General features: G+C 48.6%; 1 protein-coding gene and 1 pseudogene across 5 annotated transcripts in view; both read right to left on the reverse strand.

Moving 5' to 3' along the window:
• Positions 1-13: 13 nt before the first annotated feature.
• LOC119710168 lies at positions 14-4364 on the reverse strand (annotated as a pseudogene).
• Positions 4365-9519: 5155 nt separating this feature from the next.
• Positions 9520-23567, reverse strand: part of LOC119710341 (fer-1-like protein 4) — a 39842-nt gene continuing 25794 nt past the window's right edge. For 4 of the 5 annotated variants that reach the window (XM_038159313.1, XM_038159312.1, XM_038159309.1 and 1 more), the window contains 14 exons: positions 22860-22908; positions 21573-21679; positions 21088-21219; positions 20269-20379; positions 19700-19827; positions 19054-19224; positions 18057-18274; positions 16066-16244; positions 14957-15042; positions 13915-14013; positions 13407-13648; positions 11250-11527; positions 10393-10493; positions 9520-9858 (listed from right to left, as the gene is read on the reverse strand). In XM_038159313.1, coding sequence (XP_038015241.1) covers positions 9678-9858; positions 10393-10493; positions 11250-11527; positions 13407-13648; positions 13915-14013; positions 14957-15042; positions 16066-16244; positions 18057-18274; positions 19054-19224; positions 19700-19827; positions 20269-20379; positions 21088-21219; positions 21573-21679; positions 22860-22908 — 2082 coding nt within the window. In that variant the 3' untranslated portion in view covers positions 9520-9677. The remainder of the gene's footprint in view (positions 9859-10392; positions 10494-11249; positions 11528-13406; positions 13649-13914; positions 14014-14956; positions 15043-16065; positions 16245-18056; positions 18275-19053; positions 19225-19699; positions 19828-20268; positions 20380-21087; positions 21220-21572; positions 21680-22859; positions 22909-23567) is intronic. The other variant, XM_038159310.1, reaches the window with a different exon arrangement.

The raw sequence follows: 23567 nt of genomic DNA on the forward strand, positions 1-23567 counted from the left end.
GGGCCACACACAGCAGCTCACAGGCTCTATGCCCACTTCCAGCCCCAACATCTCCTCTTTGTCCCTCCCAACCAGTTTGGGCAGAACTGTGCCACCCTATGTCCAGCTAAACACAACATTGCTACTGCCATGGAAGAATGGCACCCACAGTACCCAGCTGGTAGGACCAGCACAAGCAGTACCGAAACCCAGCGAATTGCAGGGTCTGTGAACCCAGGTGGTGGGGTGGAGCAGCAAGCTGAAGAGCCAGGACAACTGCTGGTAGTGTCCTTTGGCCCATTCCTGGCCAAACAACCTGGCTTCAGTTTCTTGGAAATGCATCACTTGTAAAATACAATCCTGCCTTCAGGTACCCGTCTCTCAATGAGGCTGAATTCAACATCAGTGTCATCGGCTCTCGTCCTGCAGAAGGCTCCAGGCCAGTGGTTTTTTTCCCAGTAGTGGTGCCGGTTCCCTTCACTGTCTGCTCCGAAGCCAAACACGGAGACCTGTGCGCATTCCAGCAAGGGCCAATGCTGTGTGGACACTGGGGCATCCTACAAGCATATGGACAAGCAGTACAAGGGGAGGTACAGCAGCAGCATCTGGTTCCATGGGCTGTGCTCACCTGATGGCAGGTGTGCAAGGCAAAGAGCAGGGCTGTGAAGCCAGTGGAGGGGTATCACCCATGATGCTCTGTTCAGTTGTCATGGATGTACTTGAGGAAAGCTGGGCTCAGGATCAGCACCTGAGTGGGGAGTGGAGTGATATGGTGCTCTCCATGCTGGAACAGGACAGCCAGCCCAACTCAGTGCAGCTGTTGGCTCACTGCCCAGCAGAGTTCTGCCTGCCCCTGAGAAGCTGGAGCCCACAAAGCCATTACCTTGTTCCTTTGATGAACTGTTTCTAACTCTCATATGTGCTGCAAAAGCAGAGGTGAGCAGTGATCATGTAGTACACCCACTGCTGAGGGGGCCCATTTCTTTGCAGAGGGTATCTGTTGTCTCCCAGCACCCAGCCCAGTGGCATCTCCCACCCCTTGAGTTGGCCAAGCAGCATCCCCTGGCCAGGCTGTAGGAAGGGATGCATCAAGCCCCTGGCCCCGCTGTGGGCACAGCTGCCATCCCACTCATAGGAGTATGGTACTGCAGGTTGCCTGAGCCCTCTGGGGACAGGTCAATGCCCAACTACCTCAAAGTGCAGGGCAGAGGGCTGCCCAGTGCCCTTTGTGCAATCAGGACTAGTGCCAGGTCTCCAGTGAGGCACTAGAACCCCCAGACCACACTGCACCATCCACAGGGTTTCCAGCACAAGACACCATCCCCCAGTGCTGACATACCATGTGAGTTCTCCAGTGGAGAAGAAACTGGTGACCCACTGCAGGTTCAGAGGTTTGAAGGGGACAAGGACAAGGTGAACATCGGGCCTTAGGTTCACTGCACTCTTCTGGGTACATGAATGTCACTGTAGAGATGGACAAGACACCTCTATTCTTCATGCACAATAGCCCAATCTTTATTGTTCACAGTTCGTATTTATCATATTTATCACAGTTCTAAAGGCATCATGCTTAATTCTAATTGGTAACTTACTGCAAATCGGTTCGTTGCTTAGTAGTTGCTAGTGTATATGTCCATCAAAAACTTTCCTCTCTAATGAGGTTTACATTCTTGTTTCATGGGTATAGAATTATTCTCACAGTTAGAGCTTCTATTTTCACAGGTGCAATTCCTTTCTCACAGTAACTTGCTTGGCTAGCTGTTAGCTGCACCCAGCTGATGCAGCAGGCCTAATCTATGATTTTACAAGGGTAAAAAGGCTCTTACTCTATAAGGCTTTACCTATATGCAACATATGAAGAGATGAGTTGTTCTCATGCCAACATCCAGCTCAAAGCCAGTGATCTTTGCTCTGTTCATCCTAAAGGACAGCAGGATGGTGTGTCCCAAAACAAAGGTGCATCTTCCCAGGCTCTTGGTCCCACCAGGCAGGGACAGCAGGTCACCCTAGCCAGCAGCAAAGAATGGATATGGGTGACACAAGGTCTGTGTGTCCCAGGATGTAGGGCTCCGGAGAGCAGGGTCAGCCAGCCAACTCCTTCACAGGGTTTGTCTTGGCAGATTTCAACAGCATAGACAGGGGCTAGGGCATGCTAGCGTTCTTGGAAGACAGGGTGAGACCAAGTCCCTTTAGGTCACCCACCTCAGCACCCAGTTATGAGCGTCAATTAGCAGCCCATGACTGGACTCTTTCAGCTGCCCTGAGTTCCCCACCACTGCACAAGTCCTGAAGTGAGATGGGTCCCACATGTCAGCTGTCAGGGCCGAGAGGACATTGAAGAACTGCTGAATTATGGCATGGAGTTGGATACTACTCAAGGGACCCTGCAAGGTCTAGAGGAACAAGCACTGTGACATGCAGCATTAGCACCTCCACCAGTAGCCCAAAGGGAGACAGAGCCCCATTTCTCCTAGCAGAGACCTGGGAAAGGACAGAAAAACAGATGGGATGTTAGGAAAAGGATGCAAAACAGCCCAGGGGGCAGGGTATGAAGGGGAGGAAGGATTGAGCTGGGATCTCTGCATCCCTCTATCCCCATCATATCTGTTCTTGGCCCTGCCCCACTGCGAACAGATTCAGGGAGCCTGGGAAGACCAACAAGCTCCTGCCCCTTGCCTCACTTACCAGCCACCACTGAACTACATCTGAGGAGAGCTCGTGGTGTGCACCTGTCAGCAGAGGCCCCATGGCTGCCTTGGTAGCGGGTGTTGAACCATGCAGAGCCATTGGTAGGGGCGGTGCAGTGGGCAGTAGGGGTGTGGAGAAGGGAGGGAACCCAACAGTCAGGACTAATGCCATCAGTGAGGGCTCAGAAACATTGCCACAGGACAAGCAGCACAGGGCACAGCGCCAACACCACCTTTGTGTACCTCTGTAACAGCATCCCATGTGCCTCCTGCAGTAATACGTCACAAACACCAGTGGCAGTGGCACCATAGGATGCCTTCTCACCCACTCTCTCTGCCCAGCTTCCTAGGACACCCCTTGGATGCTCACCCACCCTGAGGGAACTGAAATAGCCCAATATTAATTTCCTTTTCTAACTGTTCAATGATGTTATTTCTGTGTTCTGCTGTTGCCACTGCCACCATTTACTTTAGGTCAGATAGGGCTGGCTGGCAGCATGTGCTGTACAAGAAACTTCTCTCTGCCTGCAATGCATTTAGAGTCTGTAAACTGACCTGTGAACTAGTAGCAAAGCATCATCACCACCCTGGCCACGAGTCAATTACCAGCTTCCCCATCCTAAGTGGTGTACATTCACCTACCAAGTGCACATGCACTTGCAATGCAGTGAGCCCTCTTCCCCATACATGAAGAGAAGCTGGGACAGAGGAGCCCCACAACCTCTCTGCCCTGCTGAGCCCATGCAGGCACCATGCAGCTCCCACCCTAGCAGTCCTGGGGTTCTGCAGTTTCAAGGGCATTAAATCTTTGCCAGGAAGAACATCTGTTCTCTATCAAAAAGTGCTCATGTAGCCTACGGTCAGAGGGAAAAGGATTTTCCATTCCTCAGGGAATTCATGAAGAGCTCAGTGACTTACAACTTGGCTTCTGTGGCCCAAGACAAGAGTGAAGAGCAGAGCTTCATGGGCAGCCTTCATCCCAGAGTCAGAAGAGAACACAGCTGGTTTGTGCAGCTGTCCCCTCTGTACTAGAAAATCCCTCATGTTCTCACAGTAGCAGCCTGTGCCTCCCTCAGTTGCTATGTGTCAGCATTAGCTCCATTTCTCCATAGAAACCATTCTCTGCAGCTCCTGGAGAACAGAGCCGTAATGGACATCCCTACTCACCATGGTGTCTGACTCAGATCAGTACTCAGATCTGACCCCCAGAACATGTCCCAGACAGCAAAACTGCTGTCCCAGGGGTCCAGTCAACCAACAGATATGGGAGACAGAACAGAATGGGAGAATCTGGGGATGTGACAGCCTGGTCAGAGAGTGAGAAAACTAGCTTAAGTTTTCCCAGAATCGGCTTGTGAGGCTTTAGGGAGTTGAAGATAAACAATGATCACTTGTTATTGTAAACAACCTGCAGGTGTTGTTTTCCTACTCTCTGTTTTCCTATTTTTCTCAAAGATTGTTTATAAGAAAGGCATTTTGTTAATTAGCCAATCAGGTGAAATGTATTGATAATTGACCAGTCTGGTCTATCTGTATGGGAGGACTGTATAAAAGGAGAGAATTTGAAGTAAAGTGAGATGCTGTGCAAACCAGCCTTCTGGTGAGTCTATGTTGTTTCTTACATAACAGCAACAAGAATCTGCATGATCCTAGGTGGCTGAAGCGGGGGATGTCTGCTGTCCCTTCTAATAGCCTGTCCCTTCTAAAAGCCCAGGAACCATCACCCCATATTAAAGGGAGAAGCACAAACAAGCCATCACCAGTGCAACTGGAAACCCAGATGTGGGTTCTCCCAAGCAGGGAGCTGCCATGAAATGCCAGCTCTTCTGCCCACAGGGTGGCTACCAGAGCCTCCACACTTTCCCTGCTGGCAGTCACAAGTTCCTATGACTTAATCTTTCATACTCTTGCAAGCACCCAGTCCACTGAGCATGAATGGGTGAAGATAATGCTTCTGGGCTCAGTAGCCTCTCCAGTGCTTTTTGCAAGTGCAGCAACTGTGAAGGGAAGAGGAAATGTGGCACCATGTGTGGGGGAGAACTGTGGGTGGTACAGTGAGGTCAGAGCTGCTGTCCTTTCTTCATCAGTACCTGGCACTCTGGCACAGCCTCTCCATGCAGACCAGAAGCTGAGTGCCCCATTCAGGTTCCTAAGGCCAAATCAGGAATTTAATGATTAAGAAATTCCTCTGGGTTGGAGAATCTGCCTGGAGTGGAGCTGCCCTCCCGCCCCTGTGTGTCCTGCTGGGATGGCTCACTGACACCAGCAATGCAGAGCTCTCAACAGCCTTGTACATCCAGCACCTCACCAGGACTCTTGCACACCTGGATGTAATTTTAGCTCAGAGGGGACAGAGCACTGTGAAATGTGCTCAGCAATTAGAAAAGCACAGCTAGTGAAAAAGCAGTGCAACCTGAACAGTGATTATTTTATCCAAGGGGAGGTCAACACTTTGCTTTGGAAGGAAGTTTGGCACAAAGATGAAGGATCTAGAAACTCAAACTATAGCAGCACTGGAAAACGCAAAGGTATTTACTGGTTACAGGCTCAAAGGGCCTCTGCACCACTACTGGGGAGCCAGGCAGGGGCTGTGCCCGGAGCTGTCATGAAGCACATTTTCTGGATCACACAGAGCATGAAACATCGGTGGGAGGAGTTAGGGACAGCAGAGGCTCTGTGGTGCTGGCTCCGCTTGTTTGCTTTCCCAAGCTCCAATGTGCTCAATCCTTACCACACATATAAAGACCATGAACCCTGCAGAGCAGCAGTTGATTCTGAAGGAATCAAAGGAGAGAACTTCTTCATCAGACACAAACCAAAACTAGTTCCACTGTCCTGATCCCAAAGCCCCTGGCAATGGTGTGAAGAACAAAAATGAGAGACTGGGAGGTTTTGTGTGCAGAGGAAGTGCTGAGGTAGCAGGTCATCTCTGAGGAGTTTGAGAGAGGGATCCAGAAAATGCCTCCTTCTGCTGGAGCATCCTTAGAGAGGCAGCTGATTCTTTACACCAGGTCCCAGGCATGTGCAGGTGCACCATATGGGGTCTCAGTTTCCCAGGGCAGGTCTGCGCAGGGAGGCAGCAGTGCTGCTCACCATGATCTCAAGATCAAGCAAGGTGTCCCTAAGGAAAGGCCTCTGCCTTTGCAGTGTCCTCAGGAAAAAAGGTGTCTCCTGCAGCCCAGAGAAGCTGGGCCAGTGTAGACACTGCACTCTTCTCCATGTCCAAAATGTCACTCTGTGACCTGCTAAAAACCTGGAATTATAAACAGTGATAGCATTCCCAGCACTTAGCAGGGAGATGTCAGTGCCAAGGAATCACAGCACTGCTGAAAAGAGAAACTGCTGGGGCCAACACCAGTTCAGGTAAAAACCAAAGGGAATAAATACTGGCAGATGTGGGAGCTGAGCTGATTTTGGTCTCTGACCACTTACCAAACTACTCCTCTGAGGAAGAAGGGGTGATACATCCCAAGCATGGCCAGAACATGGATCTGGCTCCTGGAGGGGCTGGTGTGGGCCACACTATTCCACTGTGCTGGGTCAGATGTGCAGATAGGGTCCCTGACTTTCAGGCACAACAACAATCAGGCTGGTTATCTCGCACCTTTCATCACATGTGGACAACAGCAACATCCACTGTCAGGCAACACAGTGCAATCTGGTCCTCCACCATGATATGGTGCGAGCAACAAACATACCATCAGTCTGGGAGCTGGTAAGAGAAGGGACTGTGGACAGGGTGGAGAGCAGCAGCAGGGGAAGAGGACATGGCATGGAGGTTTGGATGAGAAGCATGTTACCAGGAGGTGGGAGATAGGCAGCTCCAAGGTGCTCCAAGAGCTGCCAGCATTAGGGTGCTGCTGTGCATCATGTGCTTGGCACCCTTTATTGCCGCCATGCTTCCCATACTGCTGAGATCTGCTGGAATGAGGCAGGTTCCTCAATGCACCCAGAGGCTCCAGCTGTCCAGATATCCATCCTGGAGACCCTGGGGCTGCTTCTGGCAGCATTCACACATTTGTCAAAGATCTGTGCTGTGGAAGACCCTGCCTCAGCCCTCAGTCTGCTACCCTGCCTGGGCATGTGAGAGCTGTCCTCTCTTCAGCCCATGGTGTGGGACCAGTTCTAGGCAGAGCCTTCCCATACAAACATCTCCTCCCTTGCTCTTGTCCTCAGCCGACAGCTGCCTGTTACCTGGTGTTATGGGTTCGGGAGGATGCCCATGCACAAAAAACTCGAGACACAGTCAGAATAGCAAAGCAAGTCAATTTCATTTGTTGCATTGGCAATAAATACATACTGACCCCTGGATGTTGGAGAAGCTGTCAAGCAGAAGGAGATAGAGCATGGCTCCTGAGCGGGAGAGGCAGGAGGGCAGCACACCTTCAGGGTGTCCCCTGGATCAATACACTGTGCATCATGTCATCCTCTCTCCCCACCACACCCTCCTCAGGAGTGGCCAGTTTCAACATCATCTCACATGGGGTCAATGCATGAGATGAGATCACAACGGCCCATGATCACACTTCTATGCCAACAACAGTTTTATTGTATTGTTTCCCTTTCACAAGATAAATCCCACCAGGTAACCAACACATGGTTGCATTTCTGAAGGTTAGTCCTATCAACTAACAATAAGTTCTTCTACATTATTTTGTCGACGTGCACAACTGCAGACCAAACACGTCAGGCCTTAGACCCATCTTCAGTCTCTGACACCCCTGGCCACCATAACCTGTTACATGCCTTTACCAAATCTTTGCTTCGGGTGTTTTGCAGACACCCAAATATATTCACACCACTCTGTACTCATGGTGACAAATGGTATGGTGGTGCCTGACCTGGTACAGATTCAGTAGGCCCACAGTGATGAAGGCCCTCCCCATTGCCCAGGGTGCATCCCTGTAGCCCTCCGCCCCTGCTCTTCTCCTCCAGGCTGTTGTCAGTAGCCTTGTAGTGGTCCATGTGGCTGATGAAGACAGAGGTAGGTGGTGGGTGACCTGAAGTCCTCCTGCACCCGCTGCTCACTGAGATCAGGGCAGCCATGGTGCTGACCAGGAAGGGGAACTGCAGGCATGAATCATGGTCACATTTGGGCTTGGAGGGGTCTGGGGCAGAGGCCTGGGGTCACTCTGCTGCCAGCAGCAAAAGCAGGACTGAACCTCTTGGCTTGCAAACTCACACCCTGAACAGACACCACCTCACCCTCCATTCACTTTGTACACACAGACACACACCTGCATATCCCAGGCACACAGCAGGAATTATAAAGCGAAGTATTTTGAGGAAGCCTGCGTGTCTTGGCTTTATGCCCAGAAATGTTTGCTGTAACTTTAAGGTGGGACGGGGGCGGGGTGTGGGTGTGGGAACCTTGGGAGCCTTGGGCTTTGTTCAAAGCCTCACTCCGAGGTGTGGTGGGTGCCGTGTCGGCTGCGCGTCACTTTGTTGTTTAGCTAGCTTGGTTTTTTTGCTAGCTTAAACAACAAGTTTCTTTTTTCCCCTTCCCTGGCCTGGCGAGTCTGCGGCAGGAATCCTTCAGCGGCTTTTGGGTTTTTTTTCCTGAACTGTTCTGCTTTGTTTTGGTCGGAGATCTGACAATCGACAGGAGACTGTCGGCCAGGAGCTGCGGGAGCCGCGGGAACCACTCCGCACGCCTAGACCTCGGGGAAAGCAGAACCAACAAGAGAAAGGACACCAAAATCCACCAGCTTCATCTGCTACGAGAAGAAGACCAATGCCAGCGTTTCAGCAGGTGGTGTGGTGGGAAATGTGGTTGAGCATGGCTGAAAGAGCTAAGAGGGCTCTCTGGAGGTGTGCACTGGATGTGCTGGAGTTTGTTTTAAAGCGATACGCGGAATAAATAAACTCCACAACCAGATATAGTTATGAAGTGGGTATGTATGTCAGCGCCCGGCACAAATGGGATCGCTCTCGTGAAAACTTGTGCCCCGAGCTTCAGCCTGTCCCACATCTTTATTCACAAAGGTGTTCCATATGCAGTACACTGCACAATTTTTCTATGCATATTCAACCCCTGGCCCCGCCTGTCCTCGCCTCGTTTGGTAATCAGACCCACGCCCTCCTGGGCATGCGTTCTTTGCTGTGGTGACCGCACGGGGGTCTCTGGTAGTCTTCTGAGGCTGAAGGCTGTGGTCTTCCTCATGACTGAACTTTTGAACTTCTTTGTGCATGCGCTTTTGGTCCCTTGGTGCTTATCTGAGTAGGTCTGTCGGCCTTAATTAGCTTGGAGACAGAGGAGTTCCTTTATCTGGGCTTTTTGTATCTCTTGGTCTTCTCTGGTATTGTTCTTTATGTAAGAAATTCCAGAAATTTGCATTTCCCTATGCCCTTTGTACCATGGTAGAGGTTTATTAAGTAAGAAGTTTAAAATTCAACACATAGTTCTACAGTCTACCTTTTAAATGCTTAATTCAAGTGAACTCCAAAAATCTCTGTTTCAGTTTGAATGGAGCAGTCGCTGCTGGGGCTCACTGAGCACTGCTGGGGAGGACCAAGCACTATTTATGAAGGCAACATCCCACTAAATAGGCCCTGCAGAAAAACAGGAAGTGATGCAGCACTGTCACAGCCCAGAGCTTTGCCGTAGCCCCAAGCAGGTGTTGCCTGAGCCCTTTGCAGCCTATTTCACCTCCACCTTGCAGCCCAAAGGTTCTCTAGAGGGAGAGAGGCCTACCTCTTTGCCATTCTGGGGTCCCCATCCCATGGCTGAACTCTAGACTCACTGGGGGAACATCATGTCTACCCCACACTGACTTCTGGGTTCATGTCCAGAGCATGTTCCCCAGCTCCAGAAAGCAGCTAAAAAACACATGCATCAGAGAGAGTAGCCAAGGAGTTTTTATTCACAAGGAAAACAAAGCTCACTTCTGCAGGTCTCTGTCTCTCTAGGCTGTGTCTGCACCCACAGGTTTTCATTAACTTTCTGATCTTAAGGTCTTGATTCCTGCTACAATCACCCCTGTCTTTGAATAGTCCTCTGATGAAGAGCATTTATCCATTAATGATCTTCTCGCTGATGTATCCAGGCATAGTGTAGACCAAAAGAACCAGGAAGATTGTCAGAACAGTGACAACAAACAGCACAATTATATATTTCTTGTACCGCTTCCAGATAAAAAACACAAAGGTCTTCATGGGATTCACAAACCAGTTGAAAGTTGTTTTGGGCCGACTAGAACAGGAAGAGAAGAATATATAAGCACAGGCTCAATCCATAGAACATTTACGTTGGCCCTTCTGCTTTGTTGTCCTGCTACCTTCATGAATCACCAGCTCTTCCTGCTGCTTCCAGGCAGGATCAGCCCAGGGGCTACAGTAAACACACTGCCTGTGGAGACGCTAAAGACAACAGGATAGGACTTTTTGGAACAGTGCCCCAGTGTCCTCAGAGCTGTCCTTAACCTTCGTACACAAGAGATCCCTTCACACAGACAGACCTGACCATTGTACAAGCAATGTTATGGCACAGCTGCCTTGAGTTTCTTCCTTAGCTCAATCTTGGGCCAGGTGCTGCAGCCTCAAGTCCTGTGGACTCACTTGAGCTCTGGGAAACCCTGGCAGTCCTGGTCCTGCAGACTCCAATGCCCAGGACCTCAGAGATTGCTCTTGGCTTCCAGACAAGCCAATACTCCTGGCTTCCCTACAAACAGCTGCTGAGAACACGGCACTATCTGTTCAACCTAAAAGTGATAGTACATATACTCACTTGGGCTTTTCCAGGGGTTCAGGCCCTTTTCGGCCCAAGCCAACAGGACTTTTGTCAGCCTCCTCCACAGTCAGCAGTTGGAACTCCGCTTCCACCTTACCCTGGAGGGACAAAATGTCTGAGCCACAGTTGAATGTGTTGCTTCACAAACCAGCCCGCTGAGCACACATCCTGCCACAACTGGGTATTTTTCTCCCATTTTCACTTACAGATGGCTCAGAGCTTTTTTCTCCATTGGCTAGAGTCTTACTTCACAGCCAGTGGAAACTGTGGCCTGGTAAGAAAATGTTTTGCAGACAAGGAACTGTATTTTAATGAACTCCCCAACTACCTGATTTGTCTCTACCCTCCCACAGTGGCACGGAGCAAAATTCACCCTTGGAGACACACAGTGGCCCAGCAGCAGGGGTATCAGGAGCAAGTCTGTCCCTGGTCAGTTGGCATCTGCCTGTCTTGGGCAGGCAGAGACCCCAGGACAAGATTCTGCTGCTGTCCTGACTGGCTGATGGGGAGCCATATGTCTCTTGCTTTGGAGTAGGAGTGAGCAAGGAGAACATGGTCTGAGGTGTTTCAGTGGGAACACTAAATTCCTAAAAAAATACAGCTCCCCTCATGGAGCTGAGCTCTATGGAAAGTTCAGGGGAATACATGATGTCAGACACCCCTGCATACCACAGCATCTGGTTCTTCAGGACAGACAAAGTGCTGGATCAGCAGTAGATGGAAGAAGTCTTCAGGATCCTGCAGAAGCTGGGTCACTGCTGCCCTTGTAGGTTGTGTGCATGTAGGACAGGCTGCCATATCAAGGCAGAGGAAGAACACTGGCTGTGCTCACCAGTGCCAGCTCCCCACCTTACCGTCAGGAAATACTTGTTCCCACTGGCGTCTGTGAATTCCATGTCCTCTGGTCTGACTGAGCTGCTCCACTTAGTTTTTTTCTTCTTCTTGCACTCCCTTTCCTCTCTCTCGTCATCTTCTTGATCTCTGAGTTTAATGAAGGGCCACCAGCCTCTCATGCGCTTATTTCGGAAGATGGAGAATCGAGGTGTTGCATTCTCCTTGGCCATTTTGATGGTGCAATGCTCAGAGCTCTTGGCTGCCCACACCATGTCATGCAGCTTCAGCTCGATGGAGCCTGCAGGCACAGGGAAGAGGAGACCACACGGTGAAACCTTGAGGTCAGCCCCACACGACATTTGACTGTCTCTGCCATGCTCCCAACTGCCACGAGTAGGTCCTAGCTGCTGCAATGGTCTAGGAGCACCCTGCACATTTACCAATGGAGAACCTGAAATTCTGCATAAGAAATGACTAGCTCAGGAGTTAAAGACTAAGAGGCAGAAGCCCCATGTCTCATCATGTTTTTGATAAGAGCTGTTTGGTGAGTTCATATGGTGAGTTATTTTCACCCTTTTATCATGTCCCACCCTGCTCTCCTCACATGTCCAAGCTGATCTTTGTCTCTAATTCCTGGAAATGTCAATTAAACTTATAAAATGATAATGATTTAAAATTATAAGTGCTTTAAAGATTTCAAGTTTATCATAGATCTGCAACAACCTCAGTTCATCTCCCTGTTTGGCCTTATGCCTCTGTTCTGCTCAGAATGAGCTCCTGTCCCACTTTGGCACTGAGCCCTTGCAACAGAACAATCTTACCACATCCTGGTCTGTACTGGTAAAAGCAGACAAGAGATGTGAGTGTTCTCTGCTCATTTCCGAGTGAGACTACATCTGGATACTGTGCCCAGTTTTGGACGTCCAATACAAGAAAGGTGTCAACTAATTTGTTTTTCATGGCTAAGATAGTCAAGTATGTAGTAGGTGCCACAGCAAGAGAAGTGAGAGACACATATATGTTCAGTCCAGAGAAGAGGGGTCAAGACGGTGATCTTACTGCATCCCTCACAGCCTAAAGGAAGCTACAGAGCAGATGGAGCCAGACTCTTCTCAGAAATGGATAATAAAAGCACCTAAGGCAACAGACACAAAATGCTGCAAGTAAAAAACCTGAGAATTGTGAGAAAGGTGCAGCCAGGAAAAGGGTTCCAGAAGCATGCTAGGAATCTATCCTTGAAGCTAATCAAAACCCACCCAGAAAATTCCCTAAGCAACCTGACCTAGAGTGCATCCAGCCTGTCTTGGGGCAGGAGATTGCAATAAACCCTGCAGAAGCCCCTTACTATCTAGAAGTTCCTGAGGTTATACATGCCAGAAATCATTGGAATTGTTAATGCTTTTTTCAGTGCCTTAATTCTTCATGGCTGGACCACTGGAAGTACATCAAGCAGTAAAGCCTCTTAAGTACACTATGAAAGGTTGAAGTATAAGGAGAGTTTAAACATGCCCAGGAGATAGTAGGGGAAAGGGGCTGCTTTTTAGTACGGAGGTTAACATTTGAAGAAGGGAGGAACAACTGAACAGAGTGCTATAAGCTTGGGGATGACAGCAGAAGTGGGAGAGAATCAGCAGTACTTGTGCTAGCATAATGTGTGGGGAATCACCACTAGCTCTGTTTTGGCCCCGGGCCTTGCTGCATGCCTAGCTTGGTAGGTTTTATTACCCGGAAGTTCCAGAGCATCCAGGAACTTCTGAGGCCCCAGCAATGGGATGCTGCAACTCAAGTGACAATAGTCTCACAAAGGTTGTCTAGTTGTACACAGGTTGTCCCTGTTCCCACAACATAAGGTCCTGGGAAAAATGTTCTTAAGCCCGGACTTTGAGATCTGCATTTCTAAGAGCACAGAAAATAAGCAAGTTTATTGGAAGGGTTGTGCTGAAAAAATATGCCAAGGCCCTGGGACAAGCATGCAAGCACTACATGTCTGTGTATGGGAGGTGCCTATCTCCAGGCTTTGTCTGTAGCTCAGGTGTGAAAAACCAGCCCAGATGACTGCTGAGCTGAAGAGTTTGATCTGATGGTCCTAGTTTCCCTTCTCAGAGAGCTGAACCCCAGGGAAATGCTCCAGCAAGGTAAGGGACAGGTCACCCCACTTCCAGCAGGTAACACCATACCTAGAAAGTCATTAGCTGAAATCCTGTCATAGTCCCAGACCTGGAGGACCAGAACAGCCGGTTCCCGAAACTCTGATTCCTCCATGGAGAAGACAGAGTCCTTTTTCTTGTAGGTGATCTCCTTCTCAGTTGGGAGATAATTGAAGCGAAAGATGAACCTCCAGTTGAAATTGCCTTCCCCAGTCAAGGAGTTAAAGTGAACATCTGTCTCCTGCTTATCACGGTCAAGACCTTTTATCCAGCTGCAGGAGAAACTCAGTTATCCTCTACCCTTGTCAGCCAGCCTCAGCGGCAGAGCAGAAGGATGGAAGCACTGAACACCATGGGGTAGCAGGAAAAGGTCAAACCAGAGCAACACCTGGACTACATCTCTGGGGTTAGAGCAGCCCATGCAGACGACTGGAGTAGGCACCTCACACCAGAGGTTCAGAGGAGGGAAGTTGAGCATGTGGATCAGGGCAGGGAGCAGGGCAGCCAGGCTCTGACCTCCCGCTCATTCCCACCAGACCTTTTCACGTAGATGTCACTGGAAGGCTCTCCTGTTACTGGGTTGACATCACCAAGGATCACATTGTCTGTGTTCCAGATAATCACACGGAGCTCATAGCTGTGGGAAGGACACGGGTGAGACACATGCCCTTGTCTCTGGGGCATGGGAGGGCAGATCAAGCCCTGAGCACAATGCCAGAGCAGCAGGACTTGAAAATTCCCAGCAGTGTGGTTCCCCCTGCTCCTCCCACCAAGCACAGCCTAGCAGTCTCACTGCCAGGCATAAAACTCTTTCTGGACACTACAACCCTACAAGACAAACACCTACATTCAATACAGGTAGCTTTTGCAAACCAAGTCCCTGTTGCATGGGAAATGCTCTACTAAGCCATAGGAGCACAGAAAAGCTTAGGCAGGAAGGAATCTCTGCGGTCTCTGCTCCAGGCTCTTGCTCTAGCTTCATAGTAGGTCGATTGTGCAGGGCCTTGTCTGCATTAGTTTTTAATATCACCAAGGATGGACATCCCAGCACATCTGAGTCAATCTACCCCTATTCCAGGGTAGCTTCACTCTCACTGGGAAAATGTTTTCCCTATAGTCAGTTAGAGTTTCCCTTGCTGCAATTCATGATCATTATCTCTTGTCCTTTCAGGTGCACATCTGAGAATAATCTGGACCCTCCATCTCAAAAGTACCATTAGATACTTGAAAACAGTAGATTTCCTCCTTCAACTGCATTTCTCCAGACTCCCAAGGACATCTGTCCACTAGCCAGAATAGAGTTTGATGAGTAGCTCTGGCCTGGGTTTCTATTACCTTTATGTCCAGCCACAGAGACGTTGACCTGCCATTCCCCAAACCTTTGTGCAGCTGAAGCTCTTATGGCCCAACATGATACAATCAAGAGAACATACTGTGGTCAGAGCTGGAGGAAAGAGGGCTACATGCCACACTAGCACTGACCCTCAGCCTGTGCCCTGTGGCACATCCTGCCAGCCATGGCAAGGACATTGACCCTCCCTGCAGCCCACCAGCCCCAGGCCTACCCCCACAGGTGGTACCTGACAGGCAGTCGTGGTTTGATGTTGATGGGTGGTGGTGCAGGGACATCATTTGGGAACATGTCAATCCACATGTGCAAGGAGCCCTGATGAGAGAAGACAGCAAAGACACTTCAAGAGACAGACCACTCTGCAGGTCTTCAAGGAGGAAGGGCTTGATCCTGCAAGGAAAGTTCTCATCAGAAAGCCCCTGCTTGGTTCTCTCCATTCCCAGCACTTGAGAGTGACATGAGATTCGATTTTACACAGGGAAAAAAAATTAAGGCCATGAAAGAATGCTTATTTCTGCTCCTAAGAAAAACCATTTCACCTACACTAAATTCATTTCAAATAGAGGTAAACATATCCCTCTGTTTTAATAAGGAGCACATGGTAATGCAATGCTTAAGCAAAACCAACAAAACTAAGAAGTGATAGGTCTGACTCGTGCATTTCCAATGCCAAACAAAGCCAACGTGACTGCAGAACTCTGTTTTGTTCAAACCTCCAGTATCCAAGGGAACAGGAGATTTCAGTACAGGACATTTAAACAGTGAGTTCAGATGGCTACATTGCACAAAACTAAGGATGGAGAAGTCAAGGGAGGAGAACAAGGTTCTTGCAAAACAGCAGGGAGGGAGGGAGAAGGCAAGGGTGGAGAACAAGGTTCTTGCAAAACAGCAGTGATAAGGGACAATGCAGAGGAGGCAGTTATAGGCAAGGATACCATCACCCATGGGGGTGCATAGTGGCAAGGCTCAAAAGCAGAGCAGGTCTACTGCCACCCACACAGCATCCTCATCAGAGCCAGTGCTAAATGGCCTGTGGAGACAGGAAGGACTCTGTGTCACCAGCACTGTGAACACAACATCAATGGACAGAATTTCCTTGAGGAAAGGATGTTCAGAAGCATCATGAGAGGTCAGAGGGTAGGTGGGAGCAAAGGATAACCATGGCCAATGTCCTCACTTCAAACCTGGGCCAGCCATCCACAGACACAACTCCAGTCACCCACCCAGGAATGGGACAATGTGTAAGATTCACAGCAGACCAGACAGCTGGCTAGAAAACAGCTGTCCAAAAGGTCCTTCCCCGAAACAATGTTGAGGTTTGGCACAGAAACACGTCACCTGCACAAGGCCGGGGTTCTCCGGGTTGTACAAAGACCGGATTTCCACATGCTCTGGTACTAGCTTGTACCCATATCCTGGCATCTCTTCCCAGTGCTGCAGGACGTACAAAGCCTTATGTTCAACATCCAGCGACAAGTTCTCATCTGCCACTCCTCTCTTGTTCCTCACAGAAGCCTCTGCAGCAGGACACAGCCAGGGAGAAAATGAAGGCTTCTGGCCAGCAAGAGTCATGTCAGGACATCAGTCACTAGCACAAGCAACAGGAGATGATGGACTGGGCAAACAAGCACCTCTCCAGAAAAACAAATGGGGAGAAGCAGGAGGGCAAAGATGAATGGAGTGAGTTCAGTATGTTGCAGTGATGACAGAAATGGCAGGCAGGAAGAAAACAAGCCAAGAGAAATGCAATGGAAAGGGCAAAAACGAATTTACTCTGGCCCTGGGGAAAAGATCCAAGGGACATTGAGGAGGATGTGATCCTCTGGGGCAGTTTTAAGTCCCCACATCTCTGTGGTAGTGCCAACAGATCCATGGGTGAATTTTTGCCAGAGAAGTGCTACTGGAAAGCATTACTTGCCAGTCTCAAGACATGCAGCTGTGTGCTCTGTTAATGAACACAATTAGTAATTGACTCCTTTGGCACAGTGAGCTAAATGACACTTCAAAACCAAATCTTGCCGGTGGGAGATAAGCCATAGCCAACAGGTGAGGGCATAATGACCCACTCACTCCTGGGTTTATGGAGCACAACTGCCCCTTGGATATCAGTCTGAGACCTAAACCATTTCAAGCAGTGCTCAAGCACAGCAGAAGTTCACAGGGCACCAGCTGCAGCAGTGTTGGAACTAGAGCCAGCTGTCAGGGAACACCAGGAGAACCCCTTGTTTCTCTCTCCCCAGCTATCCAGTGACCTGAAAAAAAGGAAAAATGTCTTCTGGAGGCTCCTTGCCCTCTCCTGAGTAGGATTTATTTTCCCTTCTTTGCGTAAGTCATAGAAACCACCAGAAAACTGAGGAACAGTTTCACTGAAACAAGGAGAAAGTAAAGTTGGCCATACGTGTGTAGGTGTCCTCACTCTGAGCAGGTAAGGCCAGGGATCATCCTTCCTACAGGCTACATAGCATTGCCTTGCAGTACTCAGCCATCCACATGTGGGCCACATCTGCTCTAGTCTTTCCACAAGGTTGGATTCAATTGCACAGGTGTTGGCAGCAGCAGGGCCTGGCCTTTGCTGAGGGAAGATCTCCATCACTGCTAGTAGAGACTGTGAAAGGTTGGTATGTTCTTGGACATCTGTGGCCCTGGCTCAGGGTTTGTAATGCCAGGTAGAAGGAAAGAAAACAGCAAATGAGAAGCAGAAGCTGCCCACAAGGTGAAGATCAAGAGTAGAGGGGGGCATTGTGGAATCACTCAAGGCACCTGAAGCCACTGGAATCACAGAACATTCCTGGACAAAGCCAGCTAGAAACAGGAAAGAAGACTGAAAAAACACTCCCTTCCCCCTCCCCCACAACCCTAAAACACACCCAAAACAAAACAAAACAACACCTACCAAAAAAAAAAAATCAACCAAAAAAAAAAAAAGAAAAAAAGAAAAAAAAGAAAACCAAAAAACTGCAAAACACACATAATCCCAAACAGGACACAGGACTTCATTATCTTGCTGATAGTGATCATAAGCAGATGAAGGTTCAGCTTTGTGATAGTGCCAGCCACCAGAATAAGCTGGCATACAACAAACCTCCATGACCAGCACTGCTGTGAAAACAGGTTTACTTTGTTCCACCCACTGCCGGGGAAGCCACTGTGGTATCTAATGGCCTGGATCACATCTTCTCCCAGTGCAACAATGTCCAATGAAACAAGGGCACTGAACCAAGGATGCATCTCACAATGACCCAAAAAACTGGGCCATGCAGGGCACATAGTGGGGAAGCCAGCCTGGACACCTCAGGGAAGAGAGGATTGTGGGCTCCCAGACCACCTACCAACACATGCATTGCTGACCACAGGCAGCTGTTTAAGGGACCAGTTCAACAAGCCCTCTGTACCTTCAGGAAAAGCCTCTGGAGGGACTTTGAATATTTTATTGTCCACTTTAATTTCCTCCCATCTGTACTCTGCAGCAGGGATTGAGTTTTTCTTGCATAAACTATCCAAGATCTGTGTGGGTTTAAAAGCATCTCGCCACATGTTGTAGCCATTTCTGCATGGAAAAAGAAAACATCAGGAACTTCTTCCGCTTAAGTTTCTTTTCTAGGCTGTGAAACAGCCTTCCTTCCCAAAGCACAGGCTATAGCACTAGAACCCTGCTCAGATTTCCACTGGGAAAACCCTGGGCTTAGAGAGGTTACAAAAAGTCTTAATGAATGAAGAGCTAAACAAATTCTTTCCTGACAAAAAAACAAGCTGGACTTGCACTCCAGAGAACTATTAGCTTCTGAACAGCAGAAGCAATGCTAGGAGCAGGAGCAATTCTAGATGCAGTTCCTAAGGGAGAAAGAACTTTTAGCTGTGCTGGGTGCTCAACTCCATTCCCACAGCTAATTTTCCAATAGCAGGGTAGAAGAAGAGAAGTTTGCAGAAATCTGGCCAAAGATCTGCAGAATCCATATGGAAGGAGGCCAAAGGAAATCAGATGTCCTGAGTGTTGCTGCTTACAAAATGCTGCCAGAGAAACTGCTGTACTTTCTGAAAGAGATCAGAGTCAAGCAAGCACGTTTCTCACAGAACACCAATGTGAAAGGAATAAAGAAGGTTTTTTTGCTATTTTATGCAAGGTATGTTAGATTGCAGTAGGAATTAGAGTTATCACAGGAAGCTGGTAGGTGTCTAAAGAGATAGAGTTATCCATGTAACTTGCAGCGAATCTGTGGAGCACCTGCAAATGCATATTCTGTCTCACAGAACAGGAGGAGCTCTGTAACCCACATGTGGCACGTGAGAAGAAAGTCTATGGCCCTCATGTGTCACATTGGTACCTACAAGTCATACTGCGCAGCCACTCCACAGTTGGCCCTGTGCTTGCTGTAGAATCGATTCTCCAAGTCAATCTTGGTCTCCCCAATCAGATCATCAGATCCAACCAAATCATGATCAAATATTGCCACAGTGAGTTCTGATTCCATGGGAAAGGAGACTGTCAGCTCCACAACTCTGGACAGAATCAAACAGGGAAAGCACAGTTAGCAAAGAGGATGGAAATGAAACACATGCTCTGCTTTGATAATCCTCTACATTTAAGAACTGTATTTGACAACTTAAAGGCCTCTAATAAACTTTGGTTCTTTCTAAATTCTGTATGTGACATTTTCAGTGTGCATGTTAAAACAAAGGAATTACTTGTCCAGGAATGTATGGCTCAGATAGCGGGCCTGAAGTTAGGGAATGCTCGGCTTCCAATTTTAAATCAAGTCCTTGGGTATGCTTGCCTCCTAACTCAAAGCATGATGGCTCCTGAGTTAAGGAGGCAAGAGACAAGAGGAGGCAAGAGACATGCCCAAGGGCTTTGTGTAAAAGCACAAGATTCTCCATCAGAGAGGAACAGAAGACCTTACATGCTGAACCACATTTCAAGCCCCAGATTTGCACTGTTCTTATTAAACCCACTAGATGAAACCTTCCTGCATACTCTCCAAACACAGGATTGAGCTGCTTTGGGATGTATCGCTCCTTCGTGTCCTTCTGCTGCTGCCCCACAGTCACCACCACATAGGGGTCTGCTTTGCCATTGGGGTCTGCTGGAGAGAGATTTGTGGCCTGGAATATATAAGAGATACTGCTGTACACAGGTGTGGAGGGCAGCCTGCACAAGGGACACTGCACAGGCCTGATACCACCCAAGCCCACTTGGTCATGTCCCTCCAGCAACCACCCCAGCAGTGAAACAGCCACTTGATCCCACACAAATCCTCACTCTACAAGCCATTGATGTCTTCAGTTGTGGACCCACCTACTTGCTCATGATCTCAAGGCAGATGTGAGAAACCAATAAATGCCCATCTGCCCATCCTCAAGCTACAAAGCATGGAAGATTCTCCATGGACAGGATGTAGGTGACTTCCACTGGCAGAAGCTTCAAGCCAGCGTCACATTTTTCACAAGCGCCACTGCTCACATTTACTGAGCAGAGAATGGCAGAAGATCCACAGGGACGGGAGAGACTGCTAAGCATTACTGTCACCTCCTCCAGAGACTTACCTTAACAATGTAAACTCTTACAAGAACCTTGATGGGTCTGTTCCTTGGAATGCCCTGGGAGACCTTGGGCTCTGTAGCAGCTTCCTCAGTGGGGTAGACATAGAAGGAGCCCTGCAGAAAACACTTTCAAGGAACAGCTGGATATACATGGGAATATCTCAGAAAGGATTGGAGCCACCAGCTTCACCTGCCAACTAGAAAATCAGAGCCATTTCCCCATGCAGACCCCAGCCACCCTGTGCCCATGGACAGTCCTTTCCAAAGGTCAAATCATGTCCACATGGCCCAGGCAATCCCTGCTTGCAATTTAGGCTGCAGGCTGCCATACCACTGCCAATGTCGGATCTGAGCATCTCTAGACACTTTGGATTGCCAAAGACAGAGGACACCAAACATTTTCTAGGGACAGCTACAACTTCTGTAGTTGATATTTCAGAGTTTTCAAGAGCTCCTGGATGGGAGGATGATGCCTCTTTTAAATAAGTTTTCCTAGCTTTAAAACCAGTGAAGCTTACTTATATAATACTTATGTGCACACCGAATAGACCCAGAGGCTGCAACCAGAATGAGTCCTTTATGCTTCATGCTTTCTCCTTGTAGCAGCTAAAAAATCTAAATTGGATGGATTTATAAGATAACGACAGTAGGACCACAGTACAGTTGCTTCAACAGGCACTAACAGTACCCTGGCCATGCTGCAGCCCAAACTGCACACCCATGTACTCTGCAAGCTTTTGCTGGTGTTGGCTTGCTCTGAAAGACAGGTCATAAGGATCTTCTTCCACAAGCAGCACAAATGTCATCCAAATGAAACAGTACCTTGTACTTCCCCACATAATGTTCATCCTCATTTCCATCTTCATCTTCATTTGCTTTGCCACGATGAAGGGGGAAAATACGCAACCAGTCTTCAAAATTACCAAACTCATGTTCCAGCTCAGAGTTGTAGATCTGAAATAAGTAGAAAGTAATTTTGGGCCTTTCCTTGCCATCTCAAAAGGAAGGAGAGTTAGAAAGGCCATTCTTTCTCTGTTTCAATCATTTCACCTAGTTCTACCTTACTTCTGCTTTACTCAGTGCAGGGTCTTAATGGTTTTCCTGCATGTCCCTAGGGCCAGCCTTAGATGTGGATGCACATCTCAGCTTGTCTCCAAGGTCTTACTAGCTGCATCAAGGTCCCACAATGGTGGGGTCTCAGCACACACTGCAGGTTCTCCTCCCAGCATAACTTCCATTGCAGGAATGTGAGGAAGACATGGACAAAGGGCCAGGCCTGAAAGTGACTAGGTCACCCCAATTATCACCTGAAGGGTGGCAATGAGCTTCCTCTTGGGTTGAGCAGGTTCAGCTTCAGTCACTGCCTCATCCTCTGCTTCCATGTCAATGGAAGATGCATTTAAATTCCCTCCATCTAGAAATGATGGTAAGAGATTAGGAAACACTCTGATTTCACCCATCATGTCAAGTGTCTACATGAAATCACCCCAGCCACAGTTTCTGCTTTCACCCAGGGCTTTGGCCTGTGTCACGGCAACTGGAGCTATTGCTGTTTGTTACAGGTGTCCTTCCAGCATCTTCGGTTTCCCAGCACAGCATGGCTGGATGGGTGAGGGGACAAAAATTGGCACAGACCTACCTGTCTGTTTACCTGCATGGCCACCATTCAGACAGGAATTGGGCAGAAACCAAGAAGGAAGGTGGTTGGGCCAGCTCACAGGTGCTGTCAGGGAAGGCACAGAGGAGAGCCCACCCTCCTCTTTGGATGAGCGCTTATTTGCTGGCCTGTTGGTTTGGGTAGCTAACTGAAGCATCACTGCCACTTTCAGCACAGCCAGCTGAAAGAGACTGTGTCTAGACCTTTCTGAGGGGCACCACCAAACCAAGGACAGTGTGGGTGTGTGCTTGTCCCATTTCCCAAGGCTCCAGATCCCTCAAGTGCTAATGGCATGCAGGTACCCTCAAATTCTCTCCATAAATTGTGGTGATTTACATCATTTTTATACTTTGCACTTTTCCAGGTCAGAGCCGTATGAGTCACTGCTTACACCTCTGCAAACCTGAACCTACAGCTGTAACACTGTTCTCAGATCATAAAAAGATTGTTATTATTGTCCATTACCTCTGATACCTCCTCTTACCTGATTCACCTGCACCCCGCATGTGTACCCCATAAGCACAGAGTGATGCCCAGATCCTGGAAAGTTTTTCCTGTCCATCATCCTCTCTCCCTCCTACCACTGCTTCCTGGTCTCACCTAGACAATCCCACGATCCCTGTAGATGATTTTTCTGCATTTTTCTCACACAGGAAAGTACTTGCTTTAACACCATTTTACAAGACTCCACCATTTTCCAGGGCTTTTCTGACTATTTTTCAAATTTTTTGAGGAAAGTTTGGTGTTTTCAACTTGAAATAGCCTGATAGCCCTTGTCAATGTCTTCAGCCTCTCTGCTCACTTTTATGTTGTTGTCGCTGAATGTTGAAAGGGTGTTGTCTGCACAGATGCCATTCTCACAAGCCCAGTACCCTCTGGGATGATATAAAATCTTGGTTCTCCCCACTAAAGAGTGAGGTATTGCTAGAGAACTCACCTGCATCATTCAGGTCATCGTTCTCAGCATCTTCCTCATCACTGCATGCCTGAAATACACACAGTCACCTCAGATCCCTAACAGAAAAGGCTTCTCCTTCCAAGCATGGAACACTGACATTATCCTGCCAGCAGAGTAAGTAAGGCATAGTGTGAAATCATTCAGCAATAACATCATTGCAGGATGGCATCCAACGAGTGTCTAAATGACTTTTTTCTTCTCCCCATATCCTCCTTCTAGCTTCTTTTGATTGGAATTTGAGTAGACAGTGCAAGGAAGGAAATTTGGAGCAGACCTGCTCCCATAACACATACTAGAACATAACCAGGACAGAGTAAGCAGCATGAAAGTCCCTGTTAAAGTCAGCAACATCACATTTTCAGGAGTCCCTCAACAGAAGCTGCCTCATTCTCACACCACTTGAGCACCAAGCCTCAGGGATGTGTCGTGGTTTGAGAAGGAAGTGAGTTTTTTTGGAGAGGCAGTGGTCAAACCAATAGGTGCTCAGATGTGAATATTCGCACCTGGTGTGGCCACTGAGGATATGGATATGCCTCTGAGAACACAGGGGTTAAAAGCAGAGGACGCCCAGGGGAACTTTCTCTTGGTTCCAGTCCCTGAAGACGCCAGACCTCCCCTGCCCAGCTGCAGGCTGGGCGGGGGAGGAGAAGCCACGAGGCGAGGTAGGCCAGAACCTTGGACTGAGAA

This window comes from Motacilla alba, chromosome 20, assembly GCF_015832195.1.
Source record: "Motacilla alba alba isolate MOTALB_02 chromosome 20, Motacilla_alba_V1.0_pri, whole genome shotgun sequence".
Taxonomy (NCBI): Eukaryota; Metazoa; Chordata; class Aves; order Passeriformes; family Motacillidae; genus Motacilla; species Motacilla alba.